Genomic DNA, 24,247 nt, shown 5'->3' on the forward strand with positions numbered 1-24,247 from the left:
AGCTGAAAGTTTTTAATTCACAGAAAATAGCTTTTTTTCCCCCCAACTTGGAACACACTGCAAAAAAACATACATTTCCATGGTAGATATTAAAAAAAGAAAAGGTTTTGTTCTGTCATTTAATCGTTTATCTATTACTTAATTTCTTTGGTGTAGTGAAAGATGGCCATGAGGGAGGAAAAGATGTAAAACCTACTAAAATAAAGTTAAATTCACAAGATTTATATTGTTCAGTGGGCCAGATTGATCTCTGTGCCGGGCCAGTTCTGGCCCCCGGGCCTTGTGTTTGACATCTCCGATCTAGCCCACATGCAAGACCCAAAGGTTTTGAAACCTTGACTAAGGTTTCTTGTGTATGCACACATAATCTTTGACCCATATGTCCCACAGGCTTTAAAACAAGGTAGCACAATTTATCGCACCTTTATTACCGTCAGTCGGTTCCTTTAAAACACACCGTTCACAGTAGTAATCTGAATATGAAATGGATTGAGCTTTTGTATCTATACTTTGATTTCCTTCTATTTTTTTCCATTTACTGACTAACGTCACGCTTCTTTTATGATCTGCTTATGAGCACATGAATGCGCACACACAGGAATGAGAGCACTCAGGCCTGGGGAACTTTCTCTGCATCCTTTTCCTCTCTGCTGGGTTTTACAACAATTATGGTCCTACAGGAAGGTGGGCAAGCTGACTATACATTCCTCAACAACTTCACACACACAGACACAGATGCAACAGCAATTTGATCTGCACACACTCAGTACTGATGATGGTATTCTCACTGAGTGGGAAAATACTTTAAGCTGTTTCTAAGTGGTGCAAATAAGCCCTGAGAGGTCAGCTTCACCACAGTGCAGTGATGTCTCAGAGGAGCACCAGCAGCCCTGAGATCTTTAGAACAAATTTCAGGTTCATGTTCACAGGTCATATGTTAAATCCTACGTACACAAGGTCTAAAACTGGAAAACCGTGCTGGCATTAAGAGAAATTTAAATCTGATTAAAGAATCACACGACTGTCAAGACCTTTGCTTTGCTACAGCACACTTTCTGAAAGCTTCTCCAAGAGTTTTCCATATTTCTCCATTTCAGGGGTAGACATTTGTTCAAACACAAGTAAGAGAAATGAGACAACTGCAGACCGACTCAGAGTGTAATTAGAAAACGTGCGCACGGGTGAATGTCTCTGAGAAGACACCCACACGGGTGAATGTCTCTGAGAAGACAAAACACACCGAGCACAGGCTCGCTTGCTTTATTTATAAGGCAAAAATGGGTTACATAGTACTTCCTCTTTTAACTGTCAGGGAAGAGGTTAAACATTAAATCAGCTTATCTGATCTTTCACACACTGGGATAAGAATACAGAAGTATATCATGCTTTATCTGACATCACAGACACTAAAGGAAAAGAATGCATCATTATATCATGCTGTCAAACATCTCAGACACTGAGGTAAGGAATGCATCAGTTTTCCTTTAACAATAGGCTTGGTTATGTGAAAATATATGAACACACAAAATATAAGGCATACTTGGTTAGAATATAAGGTTTACTTGGTTAGAATATAAGGCTTACTTGATTATATTGTATTATAGAGATTTGGTTATAATGTATAATGTAGAAAATCTCTAACACTCCATTAGAGCAAACCAACAGAAGTGCGTGTGTCTTAAAAACAGGCTCTCCAGTGGCCTCGCTTTGTTTCTCACACCTCACCTATGGTATCCCATTACTGAACTGTATGAAGCCGTGTGCCACTGATGTCCCATCTCATTTGATATTTGATACCAGTATTACTGTTTCTCTAGTTAATCCCATTCCTTTGAAAGGATTAAGGCACTGTACACAAACAGCTTTTAAGATCTTCGCCTTTTTATTGTTTGAGATAAGACATAAAAACAGCCTCAAGGGTTACCTGTTAATCCACCTCTCAGATGTAAGATGGAAGAGTCTCATTTACTGCTTGTTTGATGGCTTCATGCTGTTCATTTTGTGTAATAGTAAAACAGGTTTTCCTGAGATTAAGCCGAGGCTGGTGACGGACAAAACTGACAAATGAAACGTCAGACACATTCCAAACCTCTTCATTCCTCCCTCTCTAAATCCCCATTCATTTACCTCCTGCATCCTTTGGACAAATACTCCTGACAGCTCATTCACTAAGCAGTTTGTTCAGAGAAATTAGATTCCTCCTCTTCTTTCACCGTGTCTTTCCCATCCTCTTAACTGCCAAAGTCCTCCCCTCTAATCCTTGTCGAGTTATGTTCCTGGAGCCGGAGGTTGCGGCCATCTGAGAGGAGAGGAGATGAGTTAGAGAAGAGGAAACTGTAAACTGACATTTTTGTGCCATATTCTGCTGCTACCTCGGAGCCAGCTGGTATTTCCCTCTGTTGTTATACGCTCGACCTCTGGGCTTCGGAGGGCGTCTTGTGTTCTGATTTCCTCGATCGTGGTCGTCAGGATAAAATGAGTGAAAATGACGACCTCCTTCGCTGTGTCCTCCTCTCGCCCACGGCCCGTCTGTGCTTTCATATTCTCTTCGAGCTTCTGTTTCTTCCTCTCGCTCCCTCCATCCCCGTCCACGCCAATGGCCACTCGTCGTCTCCTCTCTTTCCCTCCAACACGTACCACCACTGGGAGCCCAACCTGAGGGTAAGACACAAATCTCCGTACACCGTGCTTCTGTAACATCCAAAAATGCAGCAAACAGGTTTTAGACACATTCAGTCCAGAGATTTGGACGTGCGAGTTATTAATTCATTAAATTGCTTCGAGTGATTCTTGGTCACTGGAGGGCATTAACAAAACTCTGGCATTTTATCACCTTTTATGTTGTTTTGACGAATTCGAGAACAGTTGCCGTTTACCTCATTTTATAATTCACAGACTGTATCCAAAAAATAGATGAGCCCACAGTGACATGATGTGTACTCTTTTGAAGCACTGAGGTGCACATTTCAGCTGCTGATGTCTAACTTTCTTATATGGTAGCAGGCTGGAAATCTGACTCCACCCTGGGTCACTCAGGCTAACCATGTGTTTTGGGAGGCAATCACCATATCAGATTGTCTCTATATGATTAAAGCAATCACTTAAATGATGTGATTGGAAGTCTAGTGTAGAAAATAGTTTAGAAATCAGTAAGTTGTGTGTTTTTAGCAAATGAATGAGAGCTTAAAATAAGAGTGAAGAAAGGTCCAGAGAGTCTTTATGACGCCATGACTGTACAAAAGATGTACAAAAAATATTTTTATTAGAATATTATATGAGCTACATTAGCATGATACTTCATTTTTAATAACATGGTTCTCTTTGATACTGGCAGATATAAAGCAACTCAACTGAGCCTGGAATGAAAGTTATCCAGATTACAAGACAAGCCCAAGTTCTCCAGATATCCTAAGGCTATCTGTGCCAAATTGAAAGCAGACCACAATTATCCTTACGCCACCGTCAAAGTGACGTCCAGTCTGCACCTGCCACCTGACATTTATTTAAATTAGGATGACAATTTGGGCACCAGCTTAACTCACCTGGTGAAGCAGGTGAGCATGTACCGCAAGGCTGAAAGCAGCCAAAAGCTTTTGAGTCTGACTGCATGTCTTCCCCCTCTCCCAGTTTTCCTGTCTAATCGCCACTGTTCTATCACATAAAAGAGAAAAAAACTCTCAAATAAAACATATAAATAAATGGGACCACAAAAGAAACATCATGTTGTACTAAAAATACTTTAAAAGAGTTTATTGAGACCATAAACTCATGAGGAAAGTGTCATGAGGAGGAGGGCCATTTACTTGTAGACTTCTAAACAATTAGACTGAGAGGAGGAGCTCCTTGGGAACGGCTTTTTTTTTTCAGATCCAGAGACGACGATCTTTCATATACATTCTGTGTTTTAATAAGAGTTTATTTAGAGTCTGTGATAGGACTTTACTGAAACCAGTAAATGATAATAACTTTGACTAATGCTTGAAATCAGCAGTCTTAAATGTAAATGTTAATCAGTTCGAACTGTATCAACATTCGTCTCGTCCTCTCTCAAACATACACAGATATCCATCTTGCCTTTCAAGTCTTCCCACAATTATGTGACAACAGCCCACAAAACAGCAAAAATTAAAAATTTCAGGCAGGACGCACACAATCATCAAGTTTGCATTAACTGTGTCGACAGCCGAATTATGATAGGACAGAATACTTTCATCGCACTGAGAGTTTATACAGCTTTCCTTACAAATAACAGAGCAGGAGCAGCTTTTTATTGCTGCACGACTGATTATGAAATTGATCTGCTGGCAGGAACAGTTTCTCTGGGTGTGTTCAGCTGCCACTAAAATCTATTGTTGGATTCACAGAAGCCTGGGACTTGCCATACACTTATGAAACTCTGACAGATGTGGAACGTTTTATGCCAATTACAAAGTGCTCAAAATAAAACATCAAGTCCAACTTTAGAGTTTACCAAACGGGAGCGGCGCATTTGGCTAAATCAGACCGCCATCTTCACATCCATCCTGTGCCTGAATGTGAAGGTGCAGAAAAAGAGTATGTAACACATGCCATGAGCACGAGAGTAATGCGTCAGCGAGGCCACAAGGATCACAATCTTTTTAAAGGTGTTTTATGGCTTGCAGAAAAAAGGAGGAGCTAAAGAAGGGAAACATTAGAAGTTAGGGTAAATATTTTATTGCGAATATGTGTAGCTCTGATAAGAATGCATGAAAATAAGGTTGTTTACAACATCTTGTCTTTTTGAACAGATATAAGCTGGAGAGACGTGGAAGAGGAGCTACACTGGATTCACTGTAATTGCGAGGGCAGGCGGGCTGAGGAGATATTTGCTGAGGAGACTAAACATCAGGCCTGATTCAAACAAAAACCAAACCCGGGTCCTCAACGATACCACATAGCGCCACCGCTACTCTCACGCACATGCATGCTCTCTCTGCGGCTCACACACACACACACACACACACACACACACACACACACACACACACACACACACACACACACACACACACACACACACACACACACACACACACACACACACACACACACACTCATTTCCCCACAGCTCTGTAGTAATGATCAGTGTCTGTGTCTGGCAGAAATGAAACACTGAGGTATAAAGAGTGTATAGCCTTCCATCTATAAAACCAGAAACATCCTCATGAGACCCACAAGGGTTGACTTGGGCAGAAAGCAGACAGTTCGGCGCAAACTGGAGGATCTGCGCCAACATGGCATGCAGCGCAACGGTCGCAAAAGGTTTATAAGTCACAGGGTTGAAGAGAAACTGTGGGTTCATATTTCATAAGCTCCCGCTAAGTTGGCTTTTGTGATGGGGTCTGCAAACTCCAGGCAAGAGGTGAAGTTGGCCTACAGCCTGCACACTGCAGTCAAGACCGTCGTATAACGATGCATTAATGCTCCTTCATGACAAAACAGGAGGCGTGTAAAAAGGTTCAAGAAACAGCAAATGGTTTTGAAGAGTCTGGAAGCTGGAAGAAAATTACCCCACTGATAGAAGTTAAGATGATGAATAGAAAAAGTAAAACAGAGGGGAACAACCGAGGGGAAGGGGAGCAGAAAGAGGGGAGAGACAGACGAGAGGAGTCTGTAATCAGTTGTTGTGAGTCCTAAAATAGAGCTCTCCCAGCCTATAAACAGAAACCCACTATTACTAGTGCACTGACAAAGCAAGTCTCGGATCCAAGCGTGTGTGTGTGTGCGTGCAAATGAGCACGGCGGTATGTGATGAGGCCGCAGCACACATGGAGCTCATTACAGCATGGCCCTCTGGGTAATGTGGTTCCATGAGGGCCCCAAAGAACTACAACCGCAGATCAACTGTCAGATTAAAATGATGCTTCTCTGTTCAGCTCCAGGAGGATTTTTTATTAGTTTTTCATGTGAGCTCGCAGACAGATTGCACTCATCGGATCACTAGGGGCCTCTTCAGCACTCGATACTTTTGGACAGTGATTAGCTTAAAATATAAAAACAACTGAAGCGTAAAAAATAATAGAGACATCGTGGCATCTCTTTTTGGGGCTTCTTTCTTTTCTTTTCTTTTTTGTTTTGTTTCCAGAGTAGATGCAGATACGGGAAACACATGAAAAGAAAATTGGTCTGATGTGCAACAAAGGTCCCCAGCATAGCACAGAGGACATTATGGTTAAATGGTATGCATCTGAACCACGAGGTTACCAGAGCACACCAGAAACACTGTAACATTCAGTCAGAAGGGTTTTCTCTTTCTGATCCTCATTTAGGATGGTCTTTAGATCAAACATCTTTTTCCAAAGAGTCATGGATCAAATGGGAGCAAAATTATACAGCACGAAAACAACACACACAAAGTGAATGGTAAGGGCAAAAAAAGTCGACGACTTATTACAATAATTTATTTCCCCACATTTCTATCCCAGGACTGTCTAGAGAAGCAATTTAAACAGCCTTAAATTATTTTGTACTGTATCTCAGCGTAGCTTCTCAGCTCTCACTGAAACCACTTTAGCGCTTCTACCTTTAACCTAACTCTCTTCTGATTGGCTGCCCCTCATTAACACAAGGTTTAAACAGCAGATGTAAAAGTGCTTTTGTGCTCACATCCAGAGATGAGATGATCATATTGAGGATACCTGCTCTCTTTTATAATGAGCTGTCAGCCCAGGGGCATTACTTATGCGTATGTTGACAGTAGAATCCCATGTTTGATGCCCAAACAAGGAAAGGCACAGTAAGCTCCATTTGTGTTAAAATCAACTTCTCTACACCAGCACACAGCACAACTCCACCCCTTTGGCCTGGTAGGCCTTTAACCTCCTAACCAAAAGACTGAGAACAAAGAACCTGTAAGTTAAGAAGACTGTTTAACATTAAATCTGATTGCCATGCAATGTAAATAGATATTTCCTGACTTAAATGTATAGTAGTTACACGAGAGCTCTGTATTAACTTTAAATAAATAGAAATCCTATGATGGTGGATGCATTAGTGACGTAAGTTGACATTCTAATCTCTTCAGTCCTTTCAGTAGCATGAAAGCACTGTGACTTGGTTTGGTCCTTAATTGTAAATTTTTTTGTTGTTATTTGAATGTGTTGAGAAAATCATGCATGCATTCATCTGTTAAATCTACTAAATCATCATTGTCATAATAAATATTTTGGAACGACTTTCTGGATCTCGCGTTTAAATGTGCACACCACATCAGCTGTTCTGTGAGCCAGCGCTACCAACATCAGTGTACTTTCTACAGTTTGTATTCTGCTGTGATATAACAGCACAGAACAAGGCCAAGTGCGCATTTCCGTGTGATTTTAACTCTTCGATTATCGCTTTCAGAGCAGACTAAGTGTTTGGAAAGCTGACAAATAAAGCTAAAGTGTTAAGAAATACTAATACCACAGACCAGCACAAAAAGAGGCAAAGCAACTTAAACCATCATCATCATCTGAACATGCAGAACGCATATTCATATCATTTTTTATGCTTCAGACAAATTAAGCAACGTGTTTACAGGGAAACTTTGTACCAAAAGGTCCTAAAGAAGAGAAAGAGTTAATGGAAACTTTAAGTGACGAGCCAGGATTCACATGTACAGAGATAATCAGATAAAAGCAGGTATCAAGTGTGTGTGTCTCACCCGAGTGTCTGTGTCTGTATCCGGTTTGTGTTGTGGTTTTAGGACGTGACTGTGGTGCGTTGGGTCTGGACTGCAGGACTCTGCCTTTCTTGTTGCAAGTTTCTGTAAGTTTCTCCCTTAACTGGAGGAACAGAGACAGGCTGGACGACTGGGAGAAAGAGACAAACGTAAGATTACACACCCACAGATTAATTTACTTATCACTACCAAAGATATTCGTTTGAATTAATAAACAGAAGCAAAACCAGACTAGCTGGAATAAGAAGTCACTTCTTTGTTCCTCTGAAGTATTGACAGATTCATAAATGCCCCATTTTTCTTGTCCCATCTCCACTCACATCGTGGTCCAGCAGCTCAGTTTTCTCTGTGCCGCTGTGAGCCAGCAGGTACTTTGAGTGGAACAGCCGTCCATCGAAGCTGTGCCAGGGCATTAGAGCAGCGCTGGGCAGCGGGCAGCCGCTGGCACAGTTAGCACCCAGCAGGTGGCTCAGCCCTCGGACGTACAGAGATCCCAACTGCACCGCACGACTCGAAAACAAAGGCAGCTGAAAACAAAAAAATCACTTGGTTGTATATTTAGACTGTGTAACTTCTTTACAGTAAAATCTAATATTTTGCTACAGGCCATTGTCAGTCACCTAATAGATACCGACGACACAAACACAACTCTTTGCAATCCTGCCAGTGGGTTGGGTTTGAGCTTACCACATGTAGGAGAAGATTTTTTTTCAGCACAAAGAGAGACTTCTTTGATGTTGATTATTTCCCTTTTTAAATGCAAAAATCACCTGTCTAGTATTTAAGAGCTTTTAATCGCTCTTTGACTGTCAAATGCTGCTAACATCAATAGATAAATATACACTGAGATCAACTGCAGCACTGATTGTCGCATTAGTGTCTTTTCTGAACTGCAGCAGATTTAAAAGTCCTGCTGCACAGAACCATCTGTTCCTTCAATGTTTAGCGTCACCGTCCGCAATAAATTCCTGAACACTGTTGTCTCCCAACCCCAATTTGCACAAACATATCTGCTCTGCACTGACTCATAAATCAGAAAATTAAAATACTCCTCAGGCCACCCACTTCACTGTTACTTCACTTGGTTTCCTCGTGCTCACTGCCAGATGACAGTGAAGCATCTCTGTACATCTTCCTATTTGTTGGCTGCATGTGATGGTGAAACTTCTTTGCTTAGATGGACTCAAATTGGCTTTTAAACTAAGACCATAATTAAATTTTTTTCTGGATATAACTATGCTTGAGGACATTTTGAATGATGAGGATGAACAAAGTAAAATGAAAACCGGAAAGATATCTCAGAGTGAACCTGCTCTTATACTGCAGCAAACAAGAGTAAATCTCCCCATTTACTTTTCAAAAGTCTTCACCCTTCCCTCATTTCTTTATATTTAGCCAGAAAATTGGGAAATAGGTGCAGCCAGGTCTCCGGGCTTTATGAAGGACATTCAAAGCTCCTTTTTTGGATTTTGGCTGCCCTTTTCAGTCAGGATGAGCCCACACTGCATCAATAATGTTTAAACGCCGGGCATGCCCCAGCCTTTCTTTCCTGCTTCCCTTCCTTAAGAAATGCTTCTTGACAGCCACACTTCCACTGAGATCATTTGTGATGAAATCCGAGAAATCTGATTCAGTTCATCTGGAAGTTGCATGCTCCACCAAGCATGCATCAAGTCATTTCTGGTGATCCTTCAGTAGACACTAGATGGATCAGCTGATGGATCACACCTCTCAGGTATTTGCTAAATTTTTCTTAAAGGCATGACCTTCAGGTCATTTACGATACTGCAGCAATTTCTTTTGCATTCCACTTGTACCCTCAATTTTTTTGCACATCAGGCTCAGATATGCCAACTTTTCTGTTAGCAGTTCTTTGGGAATCAGCTTATTGATGATTTTTATGACTTTCAAACTGTTATGTGTTATTTTAAAAAAGAAAAACCCATAACAAACTGGAATAAATTGTGTTTTTTATGACAGCCTGTTGGTATCAAAGTGGCTAAAGATACTATTAAAACTTGTTTTTTGGTCAGTTGTCTTCTGTGTGTAGACACATTGGTTCATCCTTTGAGTTGCCCAACTTCTTATGCTTGAATCATTCGTAGGTCATTGAAAACAAAATAAAAGCCATTCCTCTGGAAACAGCCCGAGGGCTGGACAAAGGGAAACTTTGTAACACCACTTAATAAAAATTCTAGAAAGTCTGTCTCCTTGGAAGCAAAACATCAATAAATGAGGCACTCAAGACTTTTGCACGGTGCTGTAAATGCCCTAATAAAGATAAGTTTCTCCTGAGTAAATAATAAAAAAAATCAGGCAAAATTATAATATATCTTACAGCTGTTTTGTGTAACTGAGAGAACAAAAACAAACTGCGGGAGAAGAATAAAGAATAAGAGGAGGATGAAGAAGTGGAGCACAAGCTGATTGTAACAGCAGGCAGATGTTCTGTGTGTGTGTCTGCTCTCACCTGTCCCTCAGATAGCACTGATAACAGTGATTACGTGTACACAGACACACACATACACTCATCCCTGCCTGCCACCTGCTTCCAGTCAAACACAGCTTCACCTTCTGAAAACAATGAAACACTGGACAGACACACAAGCCTGAAGGCACACACAGACACAAAGACAGAAAAGAGATACAGAGCAACACGAGGGAGAGAGAAAGAGTGGTCGAGTGCAAAAAGGATAAGAACGTGAGAACACACACACACACAAAAGACAGAGAGACAAAGACAGAAATGTGTGTGTGCATGTGTGTGTCCAGTGGGGCGGAGTGTGCATGGTGTAAATAGCTCCATGTGGTGAGCGTCAGCCAGGACAGACAGGCGACTGTCGCCAGCTTACTCTCTGTCGCACACACAAACACACACGCCAAAATCACTGTCCCACACAACCAACGCATCCAAAAACCTATGACCCACAGCCCCTCTCTCCTACACACACACTGGGTGACACTTTTTCACAAACAGACACTTCTCTCTCATAAATTAATCTTTTAATAAAGAAAATCTTTGTGATTTTTACTTCCTGCTCTGATGTGTGATGTATGTGAATCTGTAGCTGTCTGTAAACTGTGCAAACACACACACACAGATATGAACTTGCAGAAATGAATACCATACGCACATCAATAACACTTTGTCTGTTTGTGTTTATGTGCATATTTAATCCGTACACTAGTCACTCAGTTAAAACCCCTCCTGTAGCTCTGAACCTCTCCCATACGACATATTCAAATCAACGCCCAGCCCTAATTATTGTGTAGAAAACAGATGAGCAGCACAAATACAAATTACTAGACATAAGTATGGTAATTAAGCAGTAAAAATAAATGGGGCTACAAAGAGGCAGCAAACACAACGGTCGTTTTCCCAGAGAATGGAAATGCACAGCTGACTCTCAGACGCTCGCATCTGAGAGAACTCACAAGTCCCACGATGCCCCTTCACTGAAGACTGAAATTATAAAGTAGCAGTATCCACTGCCTTGTTAATACATGTCTGATGAGGACTTTGGTTCACTCTGTTTTTATACCAATCTGTTCTAAAAATGTATCATTCTTAATCATCTCAAATTTAAATTTAAACTATTTTGCTTTTCCTGTGCAATAAGCCATGTACTCATTGTTACAATGGTGGATATTTCTAATAAACAATAAGAAAACTCTTTAAATAATAAATTTGACAAGAAGAGTCAAGCAAAAATACCCTTGAACAGAGTGATTTGTCATTCTTGTGTCTGACCGTCTGTCATCTTGCATTAACATCAGCACAACAACTGTGCAGCGGGAGCTTCATGGCATGGGTTTCCAGCTGCATGTCCCACTGAACACCTTTAGTAGAACAGATATTACGAGCAGGACCTCTCGTCCAACACCATTGTCTGACCTAATCAATTTTCTTCTGGTTGAATGGGGGAAAATTCCCACAGACACACTCCAAAATCTTGCAGAAAGCCTTTCCAAAAGAGCGGAAGATGTAAGAGTTGCAAAATTGGATAAACTTCATACTGGGATAAATTCCATACTGATGCCTATGGATTTAGAATAGGATGCCATAAAGCTCCTGTAGGCGTAATATGTAAGTGGCCCATTACTTTTATCCATCTAGTGTATTTATAAAATTTCAATGGTGGATGCTGGACTTAAACATGCCTAAAGTTTCGAACGATGATATGAGTGTGTGTACAAATAATCCCTGTGAGCTAAAACCTCACACTTCACACTGCTCTGAATGCTTTGGCTCTGTATGATGTCAAAGAGAGGGGATATTCTTATGTACTTCAGACACAGGGGCTGAACCCAGGCCTAATCCAAGACAGGTATGGATTATTTTGACTCTGGTGCTGTGGAGAGTAAGGAGCTGGAAATTAGCAATAATAGGTTCAGTTTTCTTTAATTTCTGCATAATGATGCTGCTTTGGGGATGCTAGTATTTGAAAACCAAGTTTTGATCTTAAGACGATCCTGTGTAAATGAGAATCAGGGAGAGGATTTTAAAAATGAAAGTGTTTCTGGTGTGACCTTTGTGGGTCAGGTTCATACTACCTAACCACAATGTCCTCTGTGCTATGTTGTGGACCTCTTTTCATGCGTTTCCTCCATCTACTCTGCAAGCCTTCCAATTAAAATGCAAAAAAATAAAGCTGCCCAAACTGAGTGAAGTTTCAAAACTAAACAATGAAAGTAAACTTTAAAAATCCTGGACAATTAAATTGTTAGCTAAGCAAGTATAAACATTTTACATAAATTTAATTGCACAGAAAATGCAAAAAAGAATAAATATCCACCAGTGTATGTGCACTTTTAAGACATTCCTGACGACCGGATTTTAAAAATAAGGTTCAAAATTTCTATTTCCAACAACAAAAACACCCTGCAGTTTATCATAACTGCTTATTTTTTCAAGATTGTTGTATGCTTTCTTGGAAAGACCGTCAATCAGCAGCTTATTTATGTTTTCTCTCCACTTTCTCTTCACTTTCTATTAATGGAAACATTTTCAGAGCTGTGTTTACCCCAAGAGGACTTTGTTTACTGTAAACGTCAGCGAACATTGTCTTCTTGCAGCAGGATACACAATGTTTGGCTTCACCGTTAAAAAAACGTGGGGGTGAAAATCTGAAAACAACTATAAAATATCAAAAGCATCTTTTACAAATGATCTAAATGCGTTTGTGACAGACCTCGATCTGTTGAAGCTCCTGAGAGGATTTCAGTCTCAGACACACAGCTTGACTCAGGTAGGAATCCACGTCTTCTAGAGATAAAGTTTGTACCTGAAAACATGCGCACAAACCAAACACACAAGGGAAAATGCGTGGTTAGTCAGTTCAATCACATCCCAGTGTGTCTTCTTTGTGGGTCAGTCTGTTTTGTCTGCTCGCTGTGCAACAAGTCAACACAAAAAGAAACAATGGCCGCTACAGAGACTAGGCTGCCCGGTTGTGTGTACAAAACAAACAAACCCTGAAGTTATTTAAATAGAAGAGCGAGAGGGGAATGTGAATGCTGCAGTGATCAGACAACAGCTACTATTGTCTGTCATGCTGTCTGCTCATCTTTAATCATCTGCTCGTCTAGCCTCCTTCTAACAAGCTACTGTCCTGTCTGTCAGGGCCTTCATTCATTTAAATCACTGCCTGCCAGCCAGCCAGCGCCTGACTGAAAACCAGTCTGAAAGGCTGCCTGTCGATTTTAGTATTAAAGCATTCAGCTCTGTCTCTCCAGGTGGGGCAAACATGAGGAAACAGTTACTCCGATCTAAATAAGACTAAATCTATGACCGAACTTTTGGTGTTTTTCAGTTGGCGTGTGTTAAATGTATTAGAAAAGAAAAAAGAAAGCAGTACTCTAAGCATACTTTAAAGACAGCAAATAACATGTTACACAAAAACAAGACATCTGAGCTTTTCTTTGAAAATGTATCTTTGTTAGAAACGCATTAATAAGTGATTCAAGTGTCTCTGAAAAAGAGTTAATAAAAGGTATAATTTATGTTTCGCTTCTATAACATGACGCACACACGGTTATCCTGTCACGCGATCTAATGTTGTGTTAAAGCTCAGTCAGAAGACGTCAATGCAAAATACCCAAACCAAAAGCACAAATCTCGGCTTCTTTCACATACGAATTAGTGATCACAGGGCATTACAACAGGATCAAAAGCAGCTCAGATTGATACACTCTTAGATTTACAATCAAAATACAGTAATACGAGTTCTGAGGTGGTTTGAGAATTGTCTCCTGAGTTATTCAAAACCCCTGGATGGTTATCAGGACTTGTTGACGTAAGAGCTGAAGTTACAAAGGCCGGTGTCTGTGTCTAAACTGGGCCCCCAGTGAATGATAATGGTTACCGTCAAGCCATCAACAAGCGATGTTTGACTTTACATCACACGGTGACAAAAGAGCAGAATAATTGTTGTGTACATGTTATAGATGTAAATCCCAAATCAAAAGCTGACTCGTACGTTAAACTGTCATCAAACATATTTTGTCTTTCATTTCTTTGTTTACATGAACCGCCAGCTGTAGGTATCATCCCCTTTCATCTAACAGCTTAACCGGAGCCCAAGCCAAACATGCGCCCTGACCAATAACAACCAAAAGAGGAAAGACCAATCATGCTGCAGATACAATCATTTGTAAAGTACAGCTGTTAATATTATTTTTATGTTTTGTGGGGCAGAATCGATCAACATGACACCAGAGAAGACTGTAAAACATGTGTAACAAACAAAAAGCACCTCGATTTTTTCCTATTTGCGAATAAAAATCAGTTACATTTGCTATTGATTCATTAATAATTAAATCACATCCTTTTCCCAGAGAATCATACAAATATTTCTGCTTTTTTTCTCTTTAAATAACTTTAATTAACTTAATTAACTATTTTCATTCTCTGATCGCTACCAGATAAACGCATCTACACTACCTGTAGGACTAAATATGTGACCAGGCAGAGAGCAGCCAGGAGAGAGTCTTCAATAACTCCATGCAGCTCCGAAAACTCAGGACAGCCAAAAATTGTGAGGAAGGCTGTCAGGCGAAGAGCAGCCACGTCAGGACCCGTGCTGAACCATAACAAGTCCAGACTGGGTTGATCACCTACAGATTCGAGCAAAAGAGAAAAATACTATGGATTTTAGATGGAAAAATATGGCACAATATCTCTTTCATGTGTTAAACGTAACCAGAGCCAGCTTTTCAACGTGAGTCTTAAAGCCGCTGGTGCCTCAGGGTTAGTCTACAATGATTTTAATTACAGAGAAAACATAATTCCCAGGAAACAATCACTTATAACCACAGGACTCATTTGGTTGCTGCTTATTTGGGAGCAATTTAGTCCTATAGTGCATAAACCAAGAATCATGGACATAGTTGTCGTTTTATCATCCCAGGGATTAAAAAAATAAATCAAATAAAATCTTGTATTGGTGGTGTAACTGTACTGAAATCGTGTTTTATTTTGTGTCCAAAGATACAGAGATAAGTATATGAAAAACAGCAGGTACAGTACAGGGCAGGCTGACTGGGAGAGGGTGGACGATATCAGGTTCCTTCAAAGGGTTTCCGGGGAAGACAAACCATTCCCTGATTGCTGGAGGGTCCACAATCCTTCCTGAAAAAGCACAACATTGTCAGGGTTATGCTTGGATTAGATTTACTTGATTTCCTGCAAAGAACATCATCATTCTCCTCACTTTACATAAAAACTAACGGCACAAACTCCGCTGACGTGTGTGTGTCTGCACGGTTCGTAATCCTTTTGCCTCTCCACTGAAGATATATATTTGATGTTGCCAGAATCTACATGCGTCTACCACAGACTATATATGAAGACAGACAAAGCCACTGTGAAATCACTCAGACCCAGATGTCTGTTGATTAATGTTAAATGAGACCTCAACAGACTTAGAAACCAATCGGTAACCCCCTGGTAACTGGTTGCTAAGTGTATATCCTGACTGGCAGGTGAAATCCGTTACAAAAAGGGTGCTGCACCAAAAACCTCCTTTTGATTGCTTTAGTCACTAGCAGATTGCTGCACTTGCCCACAGTTTGCATGGAAGACGTCAACAGTGGTGGATGCTGAAATTGCCGACTGCAAATGCTTGCAAACTAACCACGAAACAAAGGCAGTTTGTCTTCAAAATAAAAGTTGGGCCTCTGTATTACTAAGCAGGCCATATTTATCAGATAATTACATTTAATTGATCAAAAAAAAAGACCAAAGGCACAAATATGAATGGAAAGTTCCAGCTTGGTGAGTTGGGAAAATAAGACCTGATAGACACCTACTGGCTATCAACATGCCTCTTAGCCAAAGTGAGTATCCCTGTAACCTTTTAAGCAAAATCCAAATGATTATAATAAATAACTAACTCATTGCATAGTTCTAACAGGATAATAATATGTTGTTTTTTCTGGGTATTTTAACACTGGAGTCTATGGGGATTAAATTGCTGTTGGAGTCAGACTCATTTCACCACTAGAAAAACTGTAGTTTTTGGCATTTCTTGCTGACTTTTTTCATTCGTGTATGCTTCTGTTCTCATTGTCTTATGTATTAACTGTTTTACCATTGTGACCAAGCAGAAGGAGGAGACCATAGATGAGTTGTCTGCAGGGCTTGTAGACGAGGGCTTGAGGCACTAACTCTGTGTCCTCCTCATCCTCCAGAGTGTTGCTACACTCAGTGACACCCACACACAAGACAGTGTAAACCATGAAACCCTCTGCTGCTGCATGCTTCTCTCTACATGCCTGTGGAAAACCACACAGTAAAGAAACATTTATTCCAGTCTGCAGGGAGCTCTAAAGAACAAAATCACATATATGACTATAACATACCTTTAGGATTTCTGGACTAACATATTTTTCAAAAGCAGAGGGAAGTGAGGAGATTTCACACAGCTCGGGACGTTTCTGTCCAGGTAGTGTGTATAAGCAAACACCTTTCTTCAGTAGCTCTCTACGAGGAGTCGAGAGATTCAGAGACTGTGGAACCAGTTCAGCTTCCTCGTCCTCTGTACTCCACAGAGAGCTCACAAGTTGGGACACTGCTAGCACCACCTGCCCCTGTGGAGCACCATAATGTGGTGCAGGACTGTTTTTCCTGGGAACAATAAAATGAAGAATTTTAACTATTTTGGCTCATTGACAAACGCAAACAAGATTAGTGTTTTTCTTTGCAGACAAAAATAAAGAGTGATGGGTTGGTACCGCATGTTGATCTGAGTTCTGTATAATAAAGAAGGATTTGGGCTTAAATCAAATCAAATCAATTTATTTATATAGCACTTTTCACAGGATAAAAACCACAAAGTGCTTCACAGTAATATAAAACAGAAATACATAAAATACATTAATAATAAAACAAACAGCACAAATCTAATTAAAAGCCAATCTAAATAAATGAGTCTTAAGCTGCTTTTTAAAAGAATAAACACAATCAAGGCAACGTAATGAGGGAGAGCATTCCACAACCTGGGGACCACCGCTCTAAAAGATCTATCACCACAGGCTTATTGAGGTAACTTCAGGTTTAACGTCACGTTTCTAGGGTTACCAAGGTAGCTCACCATGGTAACTTAATGCAGCAGACCTAACCTGCTTTGAAGCATGTTAAGCTGACAGTAAGATATGAAATACTGAACAACAAGTTCTGTTGAAAATAGCATCACCACTCACGGTTTTCCCACATGTTATTCCTTTTTTTATTTCACAGTTGGCTGGATGAAATTTTAGATCAATTTTGGACAACTGTTCATAACTGTGTGCCGAACATCAAATATGACTGTAAAGTAAGTCTATGCATGCATTCTTTTTTCATATTTGCTCTTCTACTTGCATCATCCAACCGAAACCTGCCAGAGTTGCTGAGCCGTGCGTTAATGATAGTGCTGTGATACTAATAAGTGCATTTATTCACACAGACTGCATTTTTCCGGCTTTCCTTCCTGGCCTCGAACAGACCAGACAGACTCTTCCAGTTTCCCTGACCATAGTACATAAAGCCCACATACATTTTTAGAGCACTTTTTTTTTTTACTGAAGCTCTGTTGCTCTTAATATTTTTATCAAATTATATTTTTATCCTTTGTATAATCAGTCACTCTGCTCCCTCTAGGCTTATACATTAGAGGGGAGCTAAGTCCATCCCTTTCACGTGAACATGCTCAAAGATAAGTTAGGAAACCTTGGGATTACCACTTTCATGTGTCACTTTAGCCTGATTGCTGAGGTTAGGGTAAGTGAAGCAAGATAAGGAAAAGATAACCTGAGTGGGCTGAACTTGCATTTAAGTGCAGGGCTGAGGTGTTGGAAAAACAAACTTAAACATGCTTATGATCTCAAAGTCCACAGGTTTCACACTTACTATTATTTTTAATAAGTGTGTATTTTTTAAACAGACACTGAAAAAAAAATCTGTCAAAGAAAAGCTTAGAGAATGAAGTCAAGGAACTCTTTAACATAAAAAGGGTATATTATGTAACTAAATGTAGCCAGCAACAAATATAGCTTTGATTTAGTAGTAAATAAGACTGAAAAATCCAATGTTCTATTAATTCTATTCAATACGGCTGCAGATATGCACCTGTAAGCTGCCATCGCATTGTTCCTGACATCACGCATCTTCTCCTCTGACACCACATCATTACCCAGGAGACAGGCCAGCAGTGGTAGCTGGGTAACAGCCAGTCCAATGGTTAGGCAGAGCCTCTGTCGGTCGTACATGACAGTGGTGAGGCTGTTTATCCGCAGCTTTGCCACAGACAAATAAGGGGCACTTTAGAGATAAGGGTTAAAACAAAATGTTCCAATCAGACAGTTTGACCACATTTGTCAATAAAATTAAGTTAATTTGCAATTATGAGATTGATTTTACAAACCTGTCATATATGATGAAGTCTGAATCCTCTCCCAGAATACCCATGCTGCCATGTTGGCGAGCATAGCTGGCAATCTCATAGTCTGCCTCCCGCACTGAGCAAAACACTTCCTGACCTAATGACCTGTAAAACAAAACAAAACAAATGTATAAGAACTAGAATTACTGGCTTTATAATTATGGTGCATATATTCTGTCCTGTCTTGCAAACAGACCGGAGAGCAAAGGGTGTGAATGTCGCCAATCCTGAGGGCAGACAAAAAAGCTCTCTACCCGGCTGATCTCCATGCTCTTTTATGTGACAAAATATCTTTGAAATCTTCCCGTTCACTCTGCGTCTCCTCTTCACCTGTAGACCAGAACCAAGGTTTTTTGTAGTCACGCAAAAATAAGAGACCAATATAAAAAAATTTATGATGTTTTTGTAGCACATTTTGTGACTTAGCTACCCTTTGTACCACTGACAATTTGAGGTATGTAGAAACCTGCCAAGGTGTTATTTATTAAGGTTATGTTCTCACCCACTCTTGCCTCTTCTGCTCCTCCACTACTCCATCAAAGAAAAAGACCAGTCGGATGCCTGCAGACGTAAATGCCTCAACCCATCTCTTTAGGATATCCAAGTACTCCCTCCACTGGCCCCCACATGCCCAGTCCTTACATGAATACCAGTAGCACAAGCAGGCCATACCATCGACAACAAGTGTGGGGTCTGCAAGTAAGTGAAATCAAAATGTAACATACAGCAGACCTGCATGATAACCCAGACAATGATCACCGTTGTGTACTGTCTGCCTTGGTTCTTGCTGATGTGGGTATACACATAGTAGTACAGTAAACCAATATGGGAAAATAAAGTAGAAGCATATAAAAGTCATAAGATATTTTCAAAGGAACATGAACATGTCCTGTTCTGTAAGTTTTAGAGATGCCATTAAAAGCACTGTTTTAGCTTCCACCAACTACACTGTACTGTGTTACAATCCACCAAATAAACATGCTTAAAGGCATAGCATATACTAAGTATGGGTTTAAAGAAAAGTGCTACCTTTTAAACTCCTAGCATTGCATGGCCTTTGTTTAGGTCTGTTGTTATGACTAGTAAGCAAAGGTGTACATATGACTACCACCAGAAAACAGCTAAAAATATCACAACTAATACTATACTATTAAAATTACTGTTAGGAAAACATGTACTTCAAATTAAGCTAAATATTTTTTTCTGTCAGTAGGCCATAATTTTTACTACACATTTTCAAATACATCTGTAAGTACAAGCATGATAATAACTATTGTTACTACCATGTCACGCCCTGAAATAAAGACTGAACAGGTGTAAACAGTATTTACTTGATGAAGCAGTACTTTCATTAAACTGCACGCACCTGTCCACCACCTATGTTGTTGTAGTGTTCTCTCTGTCTCGTTTACAAGCCACAGATTTTTGTTAGTTTTTTAAATAGATGTTTTATTTTGCTTTTTTTAAACATTAAGAACATTAAAAACTGACGATTAGGCAAAAGCCAGAACAAACTATTTCCTTCAGCCAAAAGCTAAAAGAAAATCTCTCTATATATAATCATAGGAACATTTCCAAGCCAGCAATGTTGGAGCAAGTTGGCTTATTTTAATAATTAAAGTTATTATGACTTTTTTCCTCAATCACTGTCTTGTGGGTGTTTCAGTCCTTAGTCAGTTTTTAATTACAGTTTTCCTTGCAGCTGCCATTGGCTTTGATCATTTGGATAAACATCTCCTTTAAATTGACTCAAATATAAGAGCAGACACAATGGCGGAATTATATAACAGAAGACCAAGGGATCTTCCAAGAATGGTTGCACTATTTTGCAGGGAACTGACTTTTATATCCCTCGATCTCTATTCTGAGACTTGCTCCAGAGCAAGTTAGGTTTGCAGTATAAGTTACCATGGTGATCTACCTAGGTAAGAAGTGATTCCCCTTTGTAGTACTAGTACTGCTTTGCAGTATGGGAGTTTGGTCATCCATGGCCCACTTGTGTTTTTAACTAGCCTGGATTTCCTTGTGTCTTCCTGGATTTGTTAAGTCTCCATCTCTGAGTTAGAGTGATTATGGCTTATTATAGGCTCATTATTATTATGTTATTCCAGTTTTGGGTTGGTTTGTTTTTGGTTGTCTCTTGTCCAATGTGTCTTATATTTGGTTTTACTTTCACTGTCTCATTGATATGTTTAACCTGTTTCTTGTTACCCACCTGTTTCCAATCTCCTTGTTATCCCACAGTTTGTTCTGTCTGTATTTATACCCCTTGTATTTCAGTTAAACTATGTTGTGTCCTACTGCTGTCTTTGTGTGCGTTTCGCTGGTCCCTTGTCATTTTCAATTCGGTTGCCTGGATGTCAGGACTCTGTTTTTCCTCTGCTTTTGGACTTTATCAGCCATAATAAAGGGTTCGTTTTTTTCTTTTCAAGTCTGTCTCTGAAATCTGTGTTTGGATCTTCCACCTTTGCTCTACTCCAAAAAAAATTGCATCCTTAAATAGAGAACCACTGCTTTAGCAGGTTAATAAAGCCAAATATTGTACACACATCTGAAAAGCTGAGAGCTGAAAAGCTGTTTCCTCACATTACTTTACATAATCATGCACACCAGTGGAGAAAGCTGGAGCTTCTGGGGGAGGCTGCTAATATTACCATTTCATGAATGACACAGAGCCACTGTCACACTGGCTGCACACAGAAATAAACTCAACTGCTGGTGTGAGGTGCGGTTGCGGAGGCCTGCTGCTGTCTGGCCATCTCTCTCAGGTTCACTGTCACACAGGCTTCTGGACAGCAGCGGTCCATGAAGTACTGTAGACCCTTCACGCCCATTCCTATTGAGCAGAAACACACAGGGAGCTACGGGAGGAAGCATTTCACGTCTTTCCAAATAGCGTGTACTTTAACCCTCTGATGCATGAATTATGAAAGCCTTGGTCAAGATTTTTTTCTTAAGTGCTTTTATTCTTCTCAGGACATGAAAAAAAATGTTCAACTCTTTTTTTCCCCAAAAATGTTTTTTTTATAAAGTTATAAACTTGTCCACTCCAGTGGACTACATGCGCCTGAGCACTTAGCATGAAATACTGTGAATTTACTATAAAAATTAATTACCTTGTGTTCTATTGTAAATATACAAACACTTGTTTGCTTGTATCCTTTGAAAAACATCTCAGCAATTTTTTTGGAACTTTCAACTCATAAGGCCCCAATGTTTAGACGTAAATAACAAAACCAATCAACAGTCCTAGCTGTGAATCCTACACCTGAATATGGCAAACTATCTCCAACAAGAGAAACATTTTTGAGTCTACACAGTTCTATAACGATGCAGGACAGTATTACCAAGCCCTTAGTAGCATGCTGGAAGAAAACACAAACTGACATCTTAGTCTCTGCATCTCCAAACACTTCTGTGTTCATCACACCTAGGCTGTCCGTAGTTCCTATGTCTCTGTTCTGCTCTGGCAGCCACTCTCATCATCACTGGACTTATCACTGAACTCATCATCACTGCACTCATCAATGAAATCATCATCACTGGAGCTGGATGGAATTTCCTGGACTATTCTGTACGCTGCCTTATTCTTTGCTGCATTTGAAGTCTACAAAATATGATAAAATAATTATTATAGTAACTCAAACTACAGCTGATCTGCACAGAAATATATATTTTAAATGAGTAGCTTATAAATGTAACAATTATATGCTTACTTATAACCAAAACAGTCCCAAAAAACAGTGAGACAATTTATGACTTATGTTAAAAAAAATATAGTGGGTAATGCATGATGTCCACTACAGTGGACACATGGTTAATCGTAGTTTTCTACATATTAGACATAACAATTTCTTATTCCAAACAGATAATATCCTTCCCTAGATGTTACTGCATATCATCATATTTTTTTTACCTGTTGGGCTCTTTTAGCATAGAAGGATTGACAGGATATGCCAGCAGTGGTCGGCAGGGGTGACAGTTTGTCTGCCATCTTTGATTCAGAGGAAATTTACTTGCAGTTGCACTAACTGAACACTGAATTGACCTCAATGGAGCATGGCAGCAGAGAGCACTCTAGAGGCTAATATGCAGTTCCACCATAGAAACCAATGCATTAAAGAGATATGTACGTTTTAGTAGCTGTCCACTCCAGTGACCACTATGCATCAGAGGGTTAACTTTTAATCGGGTGGATCTGTTTTGGTGTAACACCGTCACTGTGGGGAGTTGATTTTAATGAGAACTGACACGAATGCTAACTGTTAGCTTCGCTTTTAGCCCCGTTTCGTGCCGTTGCCAGCAAACTCGTATCACGGATGATACGTCACAGCAAATGCTACTACAACTACTCTAGTATCGCTTCACATGGCAAAAAAAGGAAAAAAAAAACTCACTTTGAAATGTCGCTGGACACTGAGCAGCATTGGTCCCTGCTGTGTTTACTTGGTGTAAATTCAAACTACTTCCTATAATCTACGCGTGGCGTCATCACGTTACAAAACAAAACGCACGTGCTCGGCGCATGGAGACCACCGCGCATTCATTAAAACAAAGAGTGAGCAGAGACAAAAATAAAATAAAAACGTGGCACGGCGCTTCTTACTAGCGAACATCCTGAATGTCATGAATGAGAATGAGCCTTTGTGTTTGTGTGGGCTCGTAAGACTTCACTCCAGCACAGGATAAGAGGAGGGCTAATTGCTCTCCTGGAGAGTGGGCAGTCTTTTGCTGAAAGCCATTAGGTCTACCTTCTCCACACAAAGCGCCCCCGGTACCTTCCACTCCATTGTGTGACCAGAGCAGGAATAAAAGGAGGGGACATATGCTGGCCGTCAGTGCAGCTGTCAGCATCTGTCGCTCTACAGCCAGATGCTCTGTGGACTGAGAGGACAATAATCTACGCTTTCCAGAAAAAAAAACCCAAAACCTAATCTTCAAGGAGGGAGGAGCTGTGTTGTAAATCTGCCCACTTTCATTTCCAATCACCCACTCGAGAGTTATGACCTTTGGGCTTGTGAAGGCATTTTGATGTCACCCAGAACTTGGCCTACAGGCTCTGGGCACCTTTCCCAAATGCACCTGGAGCTAAAATGACGGCAGCATATCCCTTTTTATTTATTCATTTATTTATTCGTTTTTTGTTTTAAGTCTGTAGCTTTTTGCTGCAGATTATTGTTCAGAATTCCTGAGCTTTTTTTATTTTTATCTTTTAAGCGTTTCAACAGATTACAGGACAAGTCAAATGATAAGATATATTTTTTAGACTGAATTGCATGAAAATGTCTCAGTGCTTCATTACAGTTAATTTATATACATTAGTTGACCAAAGACAAAAAGTGATGTTCCCTGAATGGGTCAGCATACCAAAACCCAAAATGTAAGATGTTTACTTTCATAGAAGAGCACAAAAATGATCAAATGTTTACGTGTGAGAACCTGTAACACACAGTTTCTGTGTTCTAATATGTCTTTGTACTGTTTTTCTACAATCTTTGAAAGTTTTATAAGGGCAACATCTGCTAACTGTGGGTTTGAAGAAATGTGCTACATTTTAAACTCTCAGCATTGCAAGGGTTTAGTTTAGGTCTATGTTTATGACCTGTAACTGAAGGTGTCGATATGAGTGCCTCCAGACAAA

General features: G+C 40.1%; 1 protein-coding gene across 3 annotated transcripts; it reads right to left on the reverse strand.

Moving 5' to 3' along the window:
* Positions 1 to 1,157: 1,157 nt before the first annotated feature.
* On the reverse strand, positions 1,158 to 23,271 carry fam120b (family with sequence similarity 120 member B). Of its 3 annotated transcripts, none has more exons than XM_080885837.1 (15): positions 23,004 to 23,271; positions 21,320 to 21,442; positions 19,109 to 19,299; positions 18,803 to 18,936; positions 18,589 to 18,711; positions 18,294 to 18,485; positions 16,547 to 16,811; positions 16,276 to 16,459; positions 15,213 to 15,314; positions 14,628 to 14,800; positions 12,877 to 12,969; positions 8,005 to 8,211; positions 7,667 to 7,814; positions 2,373 to 2,655; positions 1,158 to 2,299 (listed from the first exon to the last, which is right to left on the reverse strand). In XM_080885837.1, the coding sequence occupies exons 2-15, from the start codon at positions 21,438 to 21,440 to the stop codon at positions 2,269 to 2,271; spliced, it is 2,247 nt and encodes a 748-aa protein (XP_080741963.1). In that variant the 5' UTR covers positions 21,441 to 21,442; positions 23,004 to 23,271; the 3' UTR covers positions 1,158 to 2,268. The 3 variants fall into 3 exon arrangements, with proteins under 3 accessions (XP_080741963.1, XP_080741964.1, XP_080741965.1); XM_080885838.1 differs by lacking the exon at positions 23,004 to 23,271 and adding an exon at positions 22,523 to 22,962; XM_080885839.1 differs by lacking the exon at positions 23,004 to 23,271 and having other exon boundaries at positions 21,261 to 21,400.
* Positions 23,272 to 24,247: the final 976 nt, after the last annotated feature.

Source organism: Rhamphochromis sp. 'chilingali' (assembly GCF_963969265.1).
Source record: "Rhamphochromis sp. 'chilingali' genome assembly, chromosome: 6".
Lineage (NCBI taxonomy): Eukaryota > Metazoa > Chordata > Actinopteri > Cichliformes > Cichlidae > Rhamphochromis > Rhamphochromis sp. 'chilingali'.